Source organism: Natator depressus, chromosome 3, assembly GCF_965152275.1.
Source record: "Natator depressus isolate rNatDep1 chromosome 3, rNatDep2.hap1, whole genome shotgun sequence".
NCBI lineage: Eukaryota > Metazoa > Chordata > Testudines > Cheloniidae > Natator > Natator depressus.
In genome coordinates this window covers 41,187,056-41,205,883 of record NC_134236.1, presented here as the reverse complement: position 1 = coordinate 41,205,883, position 18,828 = coordinate 41,187,056, and the positions used below count along the sequence as shown (strand labels likewise).

Sequence of the window (18,828 nt, the reverse complement as noted above, 5' to 3'; positions counted from 1 at the left end):
AGATGGTGTGCATGGGCAGACTTGCGGACAGAACTCTGAGCGGAAGTTAACCTGGTGCTCTCGCCAAAGGATGTGCGGATCATGATCCGCTAGCTGTGAAATGATGAAGATTATGGGGAAGTGTGGCGATTGAGTCATCCTGGACTGAAGGGCCTCCCAATGGCCCCGAATGGCAACTTCCAGAGGCACCATCTCCTGTGTCACTGGCCTCAACAACAGGAGTGAGCTTCCTAAAGTTTCCACTAGGTCAGGGGTTGTCTTTGGTTGTACCAGGATACACGAGGCTTGGGCTGTACTGGCTTTACTGAAGTTGTCGGCTACCCAGGAATCCACCACTGTCTGTGGAGGAATTTGGTAGGACACTCCTGGAATACAGAGGCAGACCCCGACTTTGAGGTGCAGGGAGCATTGACTGTGCCTGGGGTGTGTCTTGGTGAGCAGTAGGGTGGTACTATCTTGGGGCTTGCTCAGGCCAACCCACTCTATCGGGCCTGGGCATGGTTATCAGGGCTGGCCTTAGGGAAAATGGTGCCCTGGGCAAACTTGTATCTTGGCGACCCTGACCACTGCTTTAGTACTTAATATGTGCTAGGGCTTGCTGGGGCTGAGCATCAGCACCTCTAGGCTTGGCGGTTCATAGCCCTGGCACCCTGGGCTCCCAGCCGGCATCTGCCGCTCTCTGGCCACCCAGCTTTGAAGGCAGCACCACTGCCAGCAGCAGCACAGAAGTAAGGGTGGCCATATGATACCATGCCACCCTTACTTCTGCACTGCTGGTGGTGGCGACTTTACCTTCAGAGCTGGGTGCTCAACCAGCAGCCACCGCTCTCTGGCCACCCAGCTTGAATTCCGGCACCTCTGTCATTGCAAATTAAGCACTGCCCCCCCATTCATCCCCCCCATTGCTCCCAAGCTCTGTTGCCTCCCTCCCTCCCCCAGCTTCTATTGCCCCAAGCTCCCTTCTACGGCCTCACATTCCAGGCATGCCCCGCTCCTGGTCGCTTGACCTTGGCACCCCCCGACCATGGCACCCCGGGCAGTCAACCACCCATAAGGCCGGCCCTGATGGTCATTTGCTAAACTGAGTTGTGCTAGAGCACATGCTGGCCATTTGTTAAGAATGTGGTCAGATCCTTCACAGCAGAAACACAGCCCATGGGGCAACAGCACTCCTTTTCCTTAGGGGTCACATGACGGCAGACAATATACAGCTGCACGGGTTCAGAGTCCATTTTGGAGACGGGTTCCAAGGGATGCTGGGCGTGTGGTGGCCCGGACCCCTTCCCTGCCTGTTGTTGATGCATATGATGAGGTCAATGAAGGCATCTAGGTTGATCAGCGCCTCCACCTAAATAGCATTCCACAATTAGATCCACATCTTAAGCACTAAGACTATTATTTCTAATGTTCCTGGCCTGAGCTCCCCAGCTGACGGAGGGTTGATTGCGGGAAGGGAGAGCTCCATCTCATACCTCACCACGTGTGAGTACTAGGCCACTTGCCTGGTGCTGAACCTGCCTCGTCTTACTGCATCATAAACCATGGCTGGACACGGCTGAAGTTTTCTGCTCCAGCAACCTTTATGGAATCTCTCATTTTGATGCCTTGTTCCAAGTTGTAGCCACACAAGCTAGCTCATCCTTAATCTCCTTTCATAGTCGTCACCGCAACTGGTAGAGCTGAGCTGTTTTGTTCCACTCAGTGTAAGAGACTAGTTGCCAAAAGTGGGTAGCATAGGAGGAGGCCAGTCCCTGCCCCGACTGAGTTTGCACAGGGCTGCCTCTGCTGAGCAGGCATGGTTGGACTCCCCAGATATGGCGGGAAATGCCTGGAGGAAAGTATCTCAGAGCGTCAGGGTCACTTGTTCAAGCAGGGGCGAGGTCCGATCGAATGCATCTCCCATTATGAGGCTAGTAATGAGTTTTCCTTTTGCTTGATTGATGGGGTAGTATTGGGGTTGAAGCAGAAACAACAGTTGCCATTGGTTAATAACCTTCTTTCTTCCCCACCTCCCCATATTTTTGGTAGTCCCCATTAAAATGTTCTGAGAAGAGGACTGGGAGTTCTGGGTCCAGGTACACGGCCATAGCACATACCCTAGTGTAGCATTCTTGCTCACAGCTGAGCCACCTGCTCTCATAGCATCTGCGGCATGCTGTGCCAGGTGGGCCCACAGTCCCACATTTTCATCATTGAGCTGGGTAGAGAACTTGGTTCTCTGTTGCAAGCTGTGATACTTGGGCTCACAGCATGGGGAGCTCCTTCTGGGAGCAATCAACCTATGCGGACATCTTGGTAGGGAGTGGATCGTTACCTCCATATTCCCTCAGAGTAGGCCTTCACCACAAACTAGAGTCGTCCAGGCAAACTGTCAGGATCCTGACAAGGGCAGTTGGGACCAAGGGTCAGAGCAGGGTCAAACCTGAGGCTGAAAGTAGCAGGGGAGTTTATAGTCAATCTCTGAGAATCCGAATCCCAGTCAGATTTCAGGGTCTGGATCAAGAGGCAAGGTACAAATCAAGCTGAGGTCAAAGCCAGGAATTTAAGAGAGGAAAGCAGGAATGGTCATGACAGCTACAGGATATCAGTGCTGTCACCTGGATACTTCCTGAAACACCCACTTTGGATTCATATAGGGCCAGGAGCCAATCAGGATGCATGAAGCTGCTGCCTGTTGGATCCCCTGAGGCAGGACTTTACACGGTCTGTGTCTGCAGCAGGTTGTAGGTAGTGGAGCATGAGCGAGTTACCGCTGCTGTTGGGTGGAAGCGTGGAGGTTTTTGCTACTGATCAGCTTTGCAGGCCCAGATTCAAGACCAACTGGACCTTACACCTGGGACATTTTTTCAAGAGACTGGGGAGATGAGTTGATAGAAGCCTAGCCTCTAGTCATCTTTGTTTTCATTAGATATGTTGGAGTATCTGATGGATGAGTCATTGGAAGCCTTCTAGGTTAGCATCTTTTTATTTCCATTTCTTAAGACTAGTCAGTTATCTTAAATGTCCAGTTAGAGCTCATTCCAGTGGTGGCTGCTCTTCAGAGGCAAAACCATGGGCATTTGGGGTCAAATTTGACATTGTGTCCTCTCATTGTGTCCTCTCACAAGTGCCTGCCTCCTCTACCCTCCCCCACAATACAAAACCATTATTTGAAGTTAGTAGGATTGCTTAAGATGTAAATCTGTGTTGAATTTACATACTATACATTGTTTTTTCCCAAAATATGTGTCTTACTATCACTGTTGCACTTAACAGGAACTAATTGCTATACTGATTATTTGTCAACTATCCAAAGTAAGGAAGGATATTAGAAGAAAATTCAGTTTAAAAACTAAATCTTTGAGCAAACTTGTACTTTGTATAGGGTTATGGATAACTTTTTTTTTCCTGTGAATGTTCCAGGAAAAAGTCTCAGTAATGATATAATCAGTTAATCACTGAAGGTAATTAACAAATTGCAGCATAGACATGGCCTTTTGGATTTGAAGCTGCTGCATTCTATACAAATTACATTGATTGACAGAGGGTTCTATTATTAGACTTTTGGAAGGAACATTCAACCAATGAGATCTACAGTTCTGGCTGAAATATTTGGCAAAGTGCTAACTTACTTATAAAGCCATATTGGAAATATCACTATGTGCTCTCCCAATATGTCTGAAATCTGTAGACATCTGACAGAAAAAATAATGCTGAACACAAAATATAATTGCCTATGTCACAGTTCAGGGCAATGGCAACCTGTATTCCTCCTCCATCCTCCAGCAAGGGCTCCTACTGTAGGCTCCCAGCTCCTCAGACATCACCTCTATTGGACAGACACCCATGTCTCTCTCCCTTCTGACCAGGGTTTTTCCAAGCAGCACAGTTCCCTGCCTACCCTGTGAGTTCCACAGCAAGGCAAACTGCCTAAGCAGGCCCGCTTTATTTTCTTCCAGAAGCTATGTAGCAATGTGATTGCCCACAGTTAAGTTACCTTACAGCTCTTTATAAGCAATCACATTTATTTTTAAGGTGAAAGCATTAACGAGAAAATATATTTAAAAAAAATAAAAGAACCAACCTGCATGCTAATAAACTTACCAGAGATCACCCCCTCGCTCCAACAAAGGCTCTGGTAGAAGTCAGTTCTTCAAACCCCACAAAGGATTTTTTCCTGTGGTTACAGGTTCATAACAGCTGTTACCTCAGAACAAGCACCCCTATGGATAGATTGTCCTTTCTTTTATACAGTCTAGGACAGTGGTGGGCAAACCCAGTGGCTGCGGTTTGCCGTTCCCGGCCAATGGGAGCTGCGAGAAGTGGCTCCCAGCATGTCCCTGCAGCCCACACTGGTTCCCAAAGCTCTCATTGGCCAGGAATGGCGAACCGCGGCCACTGGGAGTTGTAGGCAGCCATGCAAATGTAAACAAACTGCCTGGCAGCCCACCAGCAGATTATCCTGACGGGCCACCAGTTGCCCACCGCTGGTCTAGGACTTTGATTGTCAGAGACTTTGAGTAGGTAAGCAGCCAGAGAATGGTTCTCTCCTGAGGGCATAGCTTCTAAAGATTGGGTCTGATGGTGAGAATTTACATTCCTCTCCCCCTAGGTATTTCCTAGGAAACCAACTTTATTTTGTCTATCCTGCATGTTCCTTCTTGTCTGGCACATTGTTTAAAATACTCCTTTTGAAGCTCAGAACACTTCCCAAGGTGTACACTGGCCACTTTTCCCCCCCCAGAGAAGTTATGTAAAATCCCACAATAATAGATAAATGCAAAGTTTGTAATACAAATGACTCCACAGCTATTTAAATTTAATTCAATATCTTCCAGAGATATTGCAGGAAATTGGCCAATACATCACAGCCTATATTGATACACAATAAAGTACATGATAAATAGCCTGATACTTAACTCTATAATTTGTTTTTATCCTTTTACATAAAACAGCTGATGGAGACTAAGCTACTGTATTTACAAAATAGCTTAATTTCAGTTAATGGCCTAATAATGTTGCCTATCATTGTAGGTGATCAGACTTTGGATTTGCTGAAGATCTGTAGCTGGATCCCCTCAGTCATGATTTGTGTATCTTCAAACTGATAGTCAATAAAATGTACTATAATCCTGTCTTGTTTCAATGTTAAAAGGGTGTAGAAATTCCAGTATACTGTAAAAAATTATCTTCATACTTCAGAATGAGAATTATGCATTGAGCCACATTTTCTTCCTTTTTTGTGATTCCCTTCTAACCAAATTCAGCCCTGCTAAAAGCAGCCATGTCACTAACTTTGCTTTCTCTTTAAATTGGTTTCTGGTCTTCCAAAAATTCAAAGTGGATTTCTGTTTTCTCTTCCTAATAGCCTTCAGTGGTAGGCTACATATTAAATGCTAAAGGAGTGAAGAGGTAAATTTATAGATTGCTGCATTTTTTCCCCAATTATTATCTTTTTCAAATAAACAAGTACTCTGTGCTTACATTAACACACCAAATGTTTAAGTCTGAAAATTTAAATTTTCCATTAGGTAAACTTATCTAGGTTAATAGATTCAAAGGTTGACTGTTCTAAATGAATCCTTTTGCTCAAACTTACAGTTTGGATTAATCCATAGGGAGTCTGTTAGGAAACTCAGTAGCCTAGAAGCATGCCTTTAAGCTGATCTTCTAAATGGTGATGTCCTGGCCTGAATGGTCCTGGTCAAACTTACTGCAGGCAAATGCATGGAATGGAGGAAAGGAGAGACACATGACAGTGCTGGTTCTTTTTTTCCTCCGTAAGAAGACAGAGAGGAGTTCCTCTGACTACTTGTAAGCCTGCCTGAAAATGTAAAAGTAATTATGTAAGAGAAGTGGGAAGGAGTAGAATTTGCTTCATGTCCTTATACCTTTTGATTCCTTAAGAGGAATAAAAAGTCACTAATTTAGGGCCTTTGTTTAACTATAATAAACTGAAGGGGTCACACAGACACGTGTTGACAATATGCTTTTGCTCTAAACTCAATTTTGTATAAGGATCATATGCCCAGCTTTATGTTAAGTATGACAGTTTAATAGAAGAAAAGTCAGGTTAGGAGCATGATTTAATTTTTTGTAGAAATTTATTTGAAATGAGAGGCAACATATTAGAAGTAATTTAAGAGATCACTGGTTAGTATAAGAAAATACATTTTTAAAAGATATTTAAGAAATCATCGAATCATGGGACTGGAAGGGACCTCAAGAGGTCATCTAGTCCAGTCCCCTGTACTCATGGCAGGACTAAGTATTAATCTAGACCATCCCTGACAGGTGTTTGCTCTTTAAAATCTTCAATGATGGAGATTCCACAACCTCCCTCGGCAATTTATTCCAGTGCTTAACCACCCTGACAGGAAGTTTTTCCTAACCTAAACCTCCTTTGCTGCAATTTAAGCCCATTGCTTCTTTTCCTATCCTCATGGTTAAGAAGAACAATTCTTCTCCCTCCTCCCTGAAACAACCTTTTATGTACTTGAAAACTGTTATCATGTGTCCTCTCAATCTTCTCTTTTCCAGACTAAACAAACTCAGTTTTTTCAATCTTCCCTCATAGGTCATGTTTTCTGGATCTTTAATCATTTTTGTTGCTCTTCTCTGGTGTTTCTCCAATTTGTCCACATTTTCCTGAAATGTGGTGCCCAGAACTGGACATAATACTCCAGTTGAGGCCTAATCAGCATGGAGTAGAGCGGAAGAATTACTTCTCATGTCTTGCTTACAACACTCCTGCTAATACATCTCAGAATGATGTTTGCTTTTTTTGCAACAGCGTTATGCTGTTGACTCAAATTTAGCTTGTAGTCCACTATGACCCCCAAATCCCTTTCCACAGCACTCCTTCCTAGGCAGTTATTTCCCAATTTGCATGTGTGCAACCGATTGTTCCTTCCAAAATGGAGTACTTTGCATTTGTCTTTATTGAATGTCATCCTATTTAGTTCAGACCATTTCTCCAGTTTGTCCAGATCATTTTGTATTTTAATCCTATCTTCCAAAGCACTTGCAACCCGTTCCAGCTTGATATCATCCGCAAACTTTATAAGTGTACTCTCTATGCCATTATCTAAATCATTGATGAAGATATTGAACAGAACCGGACCCAGAACTGATCCCTGCGGGACCCTACTCATTGTGTCCTTCCAGCATGACTGTGAACCACTGATAACTACTCTCTGGGCACGGTTTTCCAAACAGTTTTGCACGCACCTTATAATAGCTCCATCTAGGTTGCATTTCCCTAGTTTGCTTATGAGAAGGTCATGCGAGACAGTATCAAAAGCTTTACTAAAGTCAAGATATTACCATGTCTACCACTTCCCCCCCACCCCCGCATCCACAAGGCTTGTTACCCTGTCAAAGAAAGCTATCAGGTTGGTTAGACACAATTTGTTTTTGACAAATCCTTGCTGACTGTCACTTACCACCTTATTATCTTCTAGATCAGGGGTTCCCAAACTTGATTCGCGGCTTGTTCAGGGTAAGCCTCTGGTGGGCCACGAGACGCTTTGTTTACCTGAAAAAAGAAAAGGAGTGCGTGTGGAACCTTAGAGACTAACCAATTCATTTGAGCATAAGCTTTTGTGAGCTACAGCTCACTTCATCGGATGCATTCAGTGGAAAATACAGTGAGGAGATTTTATATACACACAGAACATGAAAAAATGTGTGTTATCATACACGCTGTAAGGAGAGTGATCACTTAAGATGAGCTATTACCAGCAGGAGAGCGGGGGGAAGAAAACCTTTTGTAGTGATAATCAAGGTGGCCATTTCCAGCAGTTAACAAGAACGTCTGAGGAACAGTGTGGGATTGGGGGGGGGGAGGGAATAAACATGGGGAAATAGTTTTACTTTGTGTAATGACCCATCCACTCCCAGTCTCTATTCAAGCCCAAGTTAATTGTATCCAGTTTGCAAATTAATTCCAATTCAGCAGTCTCTTGTTGAAGTCTGTTTTTGAAGTCTTTTTGTTGTAATATTGAGACTTTTAGGTCTGTAATCGAGTGACCCGAGAGATTGAAGTTGTCATAAATAGAAAGGGAAGGGTAAACCCCTTTAAAATCCCTCCTGGCCAGAGGAAATCTCCTCTCACCTGTAAAGGGTTAAGAAGCTAAAGGTAACCTCGCTGGCACCTGACCAAAATGACCAATGAGGAGACAAGATACTTTCAAAAGCTGGTAGGAGGGAGAGAAACAAAGGGTTTGTGTGTCTGTCTACATTTTGTCTTTGCCGGGGATAGACCAGGAATGAAGCCTTAGAACTTTTAGTAAGTAATCTAGCTAGGTATGTGTTAGATTATGATTTCTTTAAATGGCTGAGAAAAGAATTGTGCTGAATAGAATAACTATTTCTGTCTGTGTATCTTTTTTGTAACTTAAGGTTTTTGCCTAGAGGGGTTCTCTATGTTTTGAATCTAATTACCCTGTAAGGTATTTACCATCCTGATTTTACAGGGGGGATTTCTTATTTCTAATTCTATTTTTATTAAAAGTCTTCTTGTAAGAAAACTGAATGCTTTTTCATTGTTCTCAGATCCAGGGGTTTGGGTCTGTGGTCACCTATGCAAATTGGTGAGGCTTTTTATCCAACATTTCCCAGGAAAGGGAGGGTGCAAGTGTTGGGAGGATTGTTCATTGTTCTTAAGATCCAAGGGTCTGGGTCTGTAGTCACCTAGGCAAATTGGTGAGGCTTTTTACCAAACCTTGTCCAGGAAGTAGGGTGCAAGGTTTTTGGGAAGTATTTTGGGGGGAAGACGTGTCCAAACAGCTCTTCCCCAGTAACCAGTATTTGTTTGGTGGTGGTAGCGGCCAATCCAAGGACAAAAGGGTGGAATATTTTGTACCTTGGGGAAGTTTTGACCTAAGCTGGTAAAGATAAGCTTAGGAGGTTTTTCATGCAGGTCCCCACATCTGTACCCTAGAGTTCAGAGTGGGGGAGGAACCTTGACAGAAGTGTTCTCCGATTGGTTTATGAATGTTATAATTCTTGACATCTGATTTGTGTCCATTTATTCTTTTACGTAGAGACTGTCCAGTTTGACCAATGTACATGGCAGAGGGGCATTGCTGGCACATGATGGCATATATCACATTGGTAGATGTGCAGGTGAACGAGCCTCTGATAGTGTGGCTGATGTGATTAGGCCATTTGATGGGGGTGTCCCCTGAATAGATATGTGGACACAGTTGGCAACGGGCTTTGTTGCAAGGATAGGTTCCTTGGTTAGTGGTTCTGTTGTGTGGTGTGTGGTTGCTGGTGAGTATTTGCTTCAGGTTGGGGGGCTGTCTGTAGGCAAGGACTGGCCTGTCTCCCAGGATTTGTGAGAGTGATGGGTCGTCCTTCAGGATAGGTTGTAGATCCTTGATGATGCGTTGGAGAGGTTTTAGTTGGGGGCTGAAGGTGATGGCTAGTGGCTTACAGCTCCCAGTGGCCACGGTTCGCAGTTCCCAGCCAACGGGAGCTGCAGGAAGCGGTGGTCTGGCCCTCACCGCTTCCTGCAGCTCTCGTTGGCTGCGAGCGGCCGTACCTGCAGATGCTCAGGTAAACAAAGCGTCTTGCGGCCCACCAGGAGCTTACCCTGAACAAGCCGTGAACCGAGTTTGGGAACCCCTGTTCTAGTGATTGCAAATTGATTGCTTAATTATTTGCTCCATTATCTTTCCAGGTACCGAAGTTAAGCTGACTGGTCTGTAATTCCCCGGGTTCTCCTTATTTCTCTTTTTATAGATTGCCACTATATTTGCCCTTTTCCAGGCTTCTGGAATCTCTCCCGTCTTCCATGGCTTTTCAAAGATAATGGCTAATGGCTCAGATATCTCCTCAGTCAGCTCCTTGAGTATTCTAGGATGCATTTCATCAAGTCCTGGTGACTTGAAGACATGTGATTTGTCTAAGTAAATTTTAACTTGTTCTTTCCCTATTTTAGCCTCTTCTGATGCTACCTCATTTTCACTGATAGTCACAATGTTAGATGTGCAAACACCACCAATCTTCTTGGTGAAAACCGAAACAAAGAAGTCATTAAACACCTCTGCCATTTCCACATTTTCTGTTGTTATTTCTCCCCCATGATATATGGGGGGAAAATGGGCCATGACATATTTTATAGACCCTTTCTGTTTCAGATCTCATTACACCTGATTTTTGCTTTTGTTGAAGGAAATGAGTTTTCTATTAACATAAATGTGAAAGGAATTGGACATTATCCCTTAGAAGAAGTGAAATATGCTTTTGAACCTTGTGAGTGTCAATATGATGCCACATATGGAATTTGTCTTTTCAGTTTGCTTTTTTTAAAAACCTAGGAAATTATACACACACCTCCCAAAAAAACCACCCCAAACCAAAAACAAAAAAACTATGTTAAAAGAACATTAAGTTTGTAAAATCAAGCACTCAAGGGCTAGGAAATGTTAGAATTAAGGTTGTCTGTGCAACCTGAATTTGACCCTCTTGTGCATCTGCATTATGATAGTCTTTAATTCTATGTCCACATACTATTTTGTTTCACAGGACCTCTGCTTCATTCAGTGTACAGAATGGACAACACTCACTGAATGAGCTGCTATTAAATATTGTGTTTTGAACATTGTTCAGTGCGTAACCTCATGCTTTATTTACTGCACACTATTCAAATCCTGCTATGAAGCCAGAATCAGTAATATTCTCATGGGCTATTTTATGGCACTCATCAATATGATACCTGACTGCTTCTCAAACGTTAATTTATCTTCACCGCATCCCTGTGAGATGAAGTATTATCCCCATTTTACAAGTGGGGAACTAAGGCACAGGGAGATTAAGGCTAAAATTGTCCACTGATTTTGGGTACCTTGAGATGAGATGCCTAAGACCAACCTGACTTTTCAGAGTACTTAGCATTATAACACTTCATGTTTGCAAAGCACAGCTCCTATTGACGTCAGATGTAGTTGTGAGTGCTCAGCACTTCTACAGATCAGATCCGAGGGCATCAGGCTGGACAAGCATAAAATTAGGTGTACGCAGTTAGTGACCACCTGTGAAAAGTTTGGTTCATGGGACTCGATTAGCATCAGATGGGAATTCTTTGGCAGAGACAGGGTTAGAGGCCGGTTCTCCAGGGTAGTATTCAACAGCCTTAACCTCCGTTCTCTTTCTGCAGTCTTCTGCTTCATTCACTACAGACCTTCCAATTTCTGCAACAAATGAGGCAGAGGCTTCAGACAGCAGCCTCCTTTACCACACAACTCTGACTGATCCTGAGAGCAAGTTCTGCGCATTGAAGGAGACGCGGATCTTGTGGAAAAAATAGTATGTGATCATGTGATTAAGGTTGCGATGTTACAGTCTTTAGTTCTGCCTGTGCAGCCTTTAATTCTAGCACTTCCTACCTTATGAATAGGGCCCTACCAAATTCACGGTCCATTTTGGTCAATTTCATGGTCATAGGATTTTTAAAATTGTAAATTTCATGATTTCAACTATTTAAAGCTGAAATTTCATGGTGTTGTAATTGTAGGGATCCTGACCCAAAAAGGAGTTGGGGCAGGAGGGGAAATCACAGTTACCTCCCGCCCTGTGAATCTGTATAGTATAGGGTAAAACCAGATTTCACAGGAGGAGACCAGATTTCAGTAGGTGACGCATTTTTCATGGCTGTGAATTTGGTAGGGCCCTACTTATGAGTGCTTGACTTTGCAACCTTAATATTTCAATGTATTTTTGCTGTGTTATATATAATTAATTTTTATCCTGTACATTGTCTAACAAATGAATTCTGCACTGTTGTGCATGTGCATTATGAAACAGTCTGTGGTCCTGTAACTAAAGCCTATATTTTTCCAGGGGACCCTTGCTTCATTCTGTGAACAGGAGGGATGGTGTACACTGAGGAATCAGGGTTGTTCACTGAATGAGGCTATTGTGTGTAGGATCTCTGCCTCAGTTGTGTAGGATCTCTGCCAGTACCTCCCTCGGTCCGCGCCGCTTCCCGCAGCCCCCATTGGTCGGGCACAGCTAACTGCGGCCAGTGGGAGCTGCAATCGGCCGAACCTGCGGATGCAGCAGGTAAACAAACTGTCCGGGCCCACCAGGGGCTTTCCCTGAAGTTTGGTAAACACTGCCCTAGACTTTTGATTGAGGAGTACAAATTTAAACACAACTCAAGTAAGCATATGGTAATTTTTTTCAAAGTATTTAAAATTACCCATTGAATTAATCACTTGTCTACCTTGTCACAGAAATTATTGCTGTCCTGCAGAGAATTTGGTGATACATCTTCACAAAAAAGCATATTTTGCGTAAACACCTTTTCCTAGAAACGTTTGAGATTCCTGCAGCATTGGTGCTGCAGTTTACTTTAAATCAATATGAGGCAGTAGCTGTCATCACAATTAACTCAATGGAATTTCTTCAACCATTAGACATGTTTCTCTTTCTTCTTGCATATCTATCCAAACTATAAGTGCTGAAATCTTATCACATAGTGGCACTCTGGAGTCAAAAGATTTAAATTGAAAATGACCTTGCAAATTGTGTTTAATGTTTTGAGTAAACATTTTTTTGTAGGAATCAAATCCAAAGTATCCACGAATATTGCACTGAAAAATTAGCAAACGTTGATATTGTTCAATAGAGTGAACACATTTACGGACATTCAGATGTCCTTGTCTTTTAATTCTAGCACTGATTAACACTTCATCATTAATCAACACTGGTGGAGAAAAATCAGCCCCAGGTACTGGCCATTCAAGGTTTTGGCATCAGTGTAATGAAATGAATTTATTGAAGAATAGTTTTAAAATTAATTTTGGTGGTGGTTTTTTCCAGAGTGTATAATTAATTAGTTTATATTTTCTATCTTATTATTTCTTTGTTTTCCTTTGTTAGCCTTTAAAATGAAAAGATTTTAATCAGCATCTGTCAAATTTTCTGGCTTGCTCAGAGAAGCAAATGATTTTCCAACACGCTGTCAGAAATTAATGGGTACATCCTAATGATGCATGGAATTGTGATACGGCTTTTCTGAAACCCTGAACTCTCTGAAATGTCCTTATTGCTGAGATGTAGCGCCACAAATTATGTGGAAGTTTCTTTCATTGTTTTTAAAGAGTATTTTATATGAGACACGACCAACTGTGTGGTTCAGCGATCTGTGTACTTGCCTTTCAGGCTAACCAACAGCTGACCTGGTTGATATCCTAATCCAGGGTGGCCAAACTTGTGGCTCCGGAGCCGCATGCAGCTCTTCATAGGTTGATATGCGGCTCCTTGCATAAGCTCTGACTCTGGGGCTGGAGCTATAGATGCTAACTTTCCAATGTGATTTGGCGGGGGGTGCTTACTGCTAAACCCCCTGCTCTGCCCCACCCCAGGCCCTGCCACCACTCCAGCCCTTCCCCCAAGCCTGCCATATCGTCACTCTTCTCCCCTCCCCACCACAGCCTCCTGCACACTGCGTAACAGCTGATTGCTGGAGGCATGGGGAGGGAGCGGGAGACACTGATTGGTGGGGCTTCCGGCAGGCAGGAGGCACTGGAGTTGCGGGGAGCTGATGGGGAGCTGCTGACATATTAGTGTGGCTCTTTGGCAATGTACATTGGTAAATTCTGCCTCCTTCTCAGGCTAAGGTTGTCCATCCCTGGTCAAAGCAATTTGATCTTGGAAAAGTGCATCCTCAGCAATGTGTGCCTTTTCTAGATATCCAAATAGCTAAAATACCATCATTGCATAACAATAGCGACAGCACTGCTGCTGCAGTTTAGTACTGGGATCAGGGAGAAGAGGTACCTCTTACCCAAATCCCCTGCGCCTGACAACCATGTTGTCAGTGTCTGCATTTCAGGGTCATATGGACTGATCCTTCTCTTACCCCTAAGGGCACAAATCACCCCAAAAGGACAGAGAAGTAGAGCCATGGTTCTGCCCTTCACAGTTTGCAGAGATAGCTGGCTATAGAGAGAACACATTGTATCATTCAGAACAATGGTGAGACATGTGCAGACTTCCCAAGCCTCCTGGACCTCGGGGAAGGATAGTCCACCCTCTGTACAATTCCTCCTGTAGTCACTCCAAATTTGGCATTTGGACAAATGCCATAGTCTAGCCCTTGGTGTATTGAAATGGAGTGGTTTCCTCCAGTTGAAGCTCAGGGAAGTTGTATGGTTACTGACCCACATCTGTGTGGTTATTTTTCAATGGCTATATAGTGGTTATATCTCTTGGCTCAACTTGCTCGGATCTCATCTTCCTATGCCAGAACAAATATGCCTCAGCTTCTCACTCTCACCCATTTCCAAGTCCCTTTAGTCCTCTGCTCTTCTGAGCTGCTGAACAAAGCTAGCCTTTCCATTCTCTAAAATGGCTACTTTAAGAGGTGCTGCCAACACCACCACAATGAATCTTTCCTGTAAAAGATATGTAAATGGTGAACAGCGACTTGCTGGGCACTCTCCTCTCACAGAACTCTGCACAGAGCGGAGCCACACTCAGACTGCCACTGTGAACGGAACTATTCAGACCTGGCCAGGTGGTGCTTTTCAGATTCTCTATGAACCTTTCAGAGTCACAGCCAAAGCCGCATCTGAGAAGTCTCTCCAAACAGGGGCAGTAGAACCCCACTTCTTCCTATTGCTTCATTATTGTCTCTGCTGATGGGAAAGAATTTATTACTCCCCATCCATTTTTTAATAAACACTTAATAGAAAAAATGTTCATTTCATTCAAAGGAGGAGGAAGTAAGGCAGTTTAAAAAAATATATAATTTAAATGGCTCATTTTGGGGGACACTTCTTCCAAAGCTTAGAAGAAGGAAAGCTCTGAAAATAGGGACAACACATTTCAGAATAACTTCAGGGTCCTCCCTAATTGTTCTGTAGCAACCACAGAATTTAACCTCCATAGTTTATTTATCCCAGTTGTTTACAAAATAATTTAATAATTCTCCTTGTTTGAAATGTTCTGTCTTTTTGATCGGTTTTCCTAGATGTCCTATTGCCATTGTGTCTAAGCACAGGTGAAAAACTTGTATGAGCAAATCTATGCAAAAATCAATAGACAGACACTTTGTTTCTGCCTTACAGGTGGAGAAAATGAAATCCTTCTTCCAAGGTTATACACAGTAAGTCTCCCTCCGGATAGCTACGTCCCAGGTAATCCAAGAACAGATAGTCCCACAAATGCTGAACACCCAGAGAGTAGTGATGATGCAGCGGGTAAGGAATTGCTCTAAATGACGGTTTCTATAATGCATTTTCTTTAAGAAAGATATGTTAACAACACAATTATCAAGTAAAACCTAACTGGAGCACCCAGGTATTTAACTCTTGCTGCCAGTGGGTGTCGCTGTTTTGCAACAAAAAGAAGTGCCTTTTCTTAAGATATGTGTCCACATGGGCTGACTTTCTATTTTAGAATTAAAGGGCCATATTCTGCACTTGGTAACATCTTTGCAATGCCACAGATGTTAATGAAGTTGCAGAGATGTAACTAAGGGTAGAATTTGACTAGCTCTTCATATGTGGCACCTGAGCTACAAAAGAAGGAAAGAGCTCAGGTTAGCTGTGCAGTGAAGATGTACTCTAAGGGTTAATTCCTGCTGGAGTTCTCCACATGTACACAGCAACCAAGCAATGGCTGAAGCTCACCCAGTTGCTGATACTCAAATGGACAAGGGAGAAAAACTTCAAAAGAATTAGTATCTCCCCCAGTATGGAATCAGGATTCTGGCTGACCTGTGGAGGTGCAGTGTGTGAAAATCCCAGCTTCTAACCTCATGGGATCTACAAGCAGGAGTCTGGAAACAAAGAACTTGAAAGCAATTTAAAAGAGCAGCCTGGAGAAATGGGATGGGGGGAAGGAGAGAGGGACACTGGGGAGAGAGAAGCAGACTGTATCTTTGACTTAGTCTACAGGATGAAATTCAATAAGGACAAATGCAAAGTACTTCATTTAGGAAGGAACAATCAGTTGTACACATGCAAAATGGGAAATGGCTGCCTAGGAAGGAGTACTGCAGAAAGGGGTCTTGGGGTCATAGTGGACCACAAGCTAAATATGAGTCAACAGTGTAACACTGTTGCAAAAAAAGCAAACATCATTCTGGGATGTATTAGCAGGAGTGTTGTAAGCAAGACATGAGAAGTAATTCTTCCGCTCTACTCCATGCTGATTAGGCCTCAACGGGAATATTGTGACCAGTTCTGGGCGCCACATTTCAGGAAAATGTGGACAAATGGGAGAAAGACCAGAGAAGAGCAACAAAAATGATTAAACATCTAGAAAACATGACCTGTGAGGGAAGATTGAAAAAATTGGGTTTGTTTAGTCTGGAAAAGAGAAGACAGAGAGGGGACATAAGTTTTCAAACACATAAAAGGTTGTTACAGGGAGGAGGGAGAAGAATTGTTGTTCTTAACGTCTGAGGATAGGACAAGAAGCAATGGAGGTTTAGGTTGGACATGAGGAAAAACTTCCTAACTATTCCAGTGCTTAAGAACCCTGACAAATTGCCTAGGGAGGCTGTGGAATCTCCATCATTGGAGATTTTAAAGAGCAAGTCAGACAAACACCTGTCAGGGATGGTCTAGATGATAATTAGTCCTGCCATGAGTACAGAGGACTGGACTATATGACCTCTCAAGGTCCCTTCCAGTCCTATGATTCTGTCATTCAAAAGTCAGGCCAACACAGCTTCATTGGTCAGTGATGTGAAAAAATACACCCTGACAGACATAACTATGCCAGCCTAACCCCAAGTGTGGACACAGTTAAGTCCGCAGAAGAATGCGTCCGTCAACTAGCTAATTAGTTCGAGGAGGTGTAGGCTGTGGGGAAGAGTTCAAAAAAAGTTCTTCTGTTGGTGTAGGTTGCATTTACACACTTGGGCGCTATGCTGGCACAGCTAGGCTAATGTAGCTATGCTAGTATGGTCTCTGTAGTGCAGACACAGCCGTGTTCCCTATGAGGAGGAGGAGGGTACCAAGTGTAAGTCAGGCCTGCCTAAACTTGAGGGAAATGCTAATCTTCAGTGTTTGTTGTTTTAACCCTTTTTTTCTTTGATTGGTATGTTCCTACAGGTAAGTATGTAATACTTTGTGTTGAACAAGCTTTTCTCTGTTACTACATTTTCATGCTGTTCTCAGTCCGGGAGGGAAGTCTGTAGCACGGCCAAAACACCTGCAGAGTAACCTGCATGTAATGTGGAGACCTAAGAGATGCTGTAATGTGGAGACCTAAGAGATGCTGTAATGTGGAGACCTAAGCTCAGAATAGAGCGAATCATGGGATTTCCCTACAGAGACAGAAGGGCAAGCATGAGCTTGTCACTTGAAAGAGGTGCCCACAGAGAGAATGAACGAGGGATCAAAGACGTACATTACTCTGGAAATGTGACATCACAAAAAAAAAAAGTTTAAGGTGATTTTTCTCCGTATAAAGACTGTGGGCAGTACAGAAGTATTTTTCATTAAAATCCATTTGTAAAAACAAAATATACGCTAGCAAGCTTATTTTATTAAAATTCTGTTAGGATTTAAAAATAAAAACCAATTTTGGTACGCCTTTTCTCTTCTTCTAATTGCCTTTTAAGGTGGCTGATCTTCCCTTGTAGGAAGCTATTTGAGAACCAGATTTAAATTGTGCACTTTTTTCTTTGTGTTTAAATCAGACTTATATTCTGAATAAAAAGCTTATTAATTTATTTTTTAAGATTTTATTTTAATAACACAATCATCATATGACAGGTTACTGGGTTTCTACTTTGCAGTGCATATAGTAAAAATTTCTTGTCCTAAGTTTCAAGGCCTCGATGAACAATTTCTGCTGACCCCTTTAACTTGGTCTCCTTTCACATCCCTTACACAGACAGGTATACACACATGCCCCTTTTCCACATTTCACAAACATGAGTGAATTAGGAATCCCCATGCTCGTGTGGCACTATCATTTTATAAGTGGAGAAAATGAGGCACTTAAATGACTTGAGAGTAAAACATGGGATGATAAAGATGGTCTACTGATTAGAGCACAGGCCTGTGAGTCATCTCAATGCCCTATGCTTTAACTATCAGACCATCTTCATTATGACACCAGTCCTGGACTACTGTGGTTATGTTCCTCATCTGCTGTTTAAATATTTAAAAGTGTAACTGAAGAAATATTTGTGCATATTGGATACCAATATATTTTATAATAATGAAGTATAAAACGTACAATGGTATTATAGCTCCGCCTTTAAAGATAGTACAAACATTGCATTCCAGTTTTTGCAATGACTGCTTTACTGATTTATGCTTCTCGCCTCTTAAGCATCCTTTCATTCTTTTTATTTTAAGTGAATAAATGTATATATCAAATACATCTGTTTCACTCTGCCAGTTCTGAGCTCACTTTTGTGGTTTAAACTTACTTTTTCCAGTACTCCAAAATTTTTATTGCAAACATAGTTTCTCAACCTCTTTTTGCAAGGAGTGTTCGCACAGAACGACTCATTGACTATTCTGACCATTGAAAGGCAATCTCTGATTTAGCTGATGCCTCCATCAGATGTTCAGAAGGAGTCAATTTAGAGACTAATCACTTGTACAATAGTTGATAAATGCAATTGTAACAGATTAATACTAATCCAACAAAGATTTACGCATATGCCTAATTTTATGCACATGTGTAGTCCTGTTTGAAATGAAAGCATATAAACTTCACCAGTAACATTAAATCCATGCATAAATCTTTGTGGGATTGAGGCTAAAATCTCAAAGAAGACTCAGACAGTATAGCAGGAACAGTTTAAATAATTGCACGGTGGGGATTTTTCCCTGGGCTTTTTTTAACTAGGTGTAGTTACAG

The 18,828-nt window shown here is 42.7% G+C and overlaps 1 protein-coding gene across 4 annotated transcripts in view; it reads left to right on the top strand.

Annotated features, from left to right (window-relative positions):
• The window catches only part of ERICH1 (glutamate rich 1), a 141,381-nt gene that overhangs the window by 31,620 nt on the left and 90,933 nt on the right, over positions 1-18,828 (top strand). For all 4 annotated transcript variants that reach the window (XR_012638761.1, XR_012638760.1, XM_074947767.1 and 1 more), the window contains exon 3: positions 15,066-15,197. Coding sequence is in view for 2 of the 4 variants with exons in the window: in XM_074947767.1 (XP_074803868.1) it covers positions 15,066-15,197 (132 nt within the window). In the remaining 2 variants the exon portion in view is untranslated. The remainder of the gene's footprint in view (positions 1-15,065; positions 15,198-18,828) is intronic.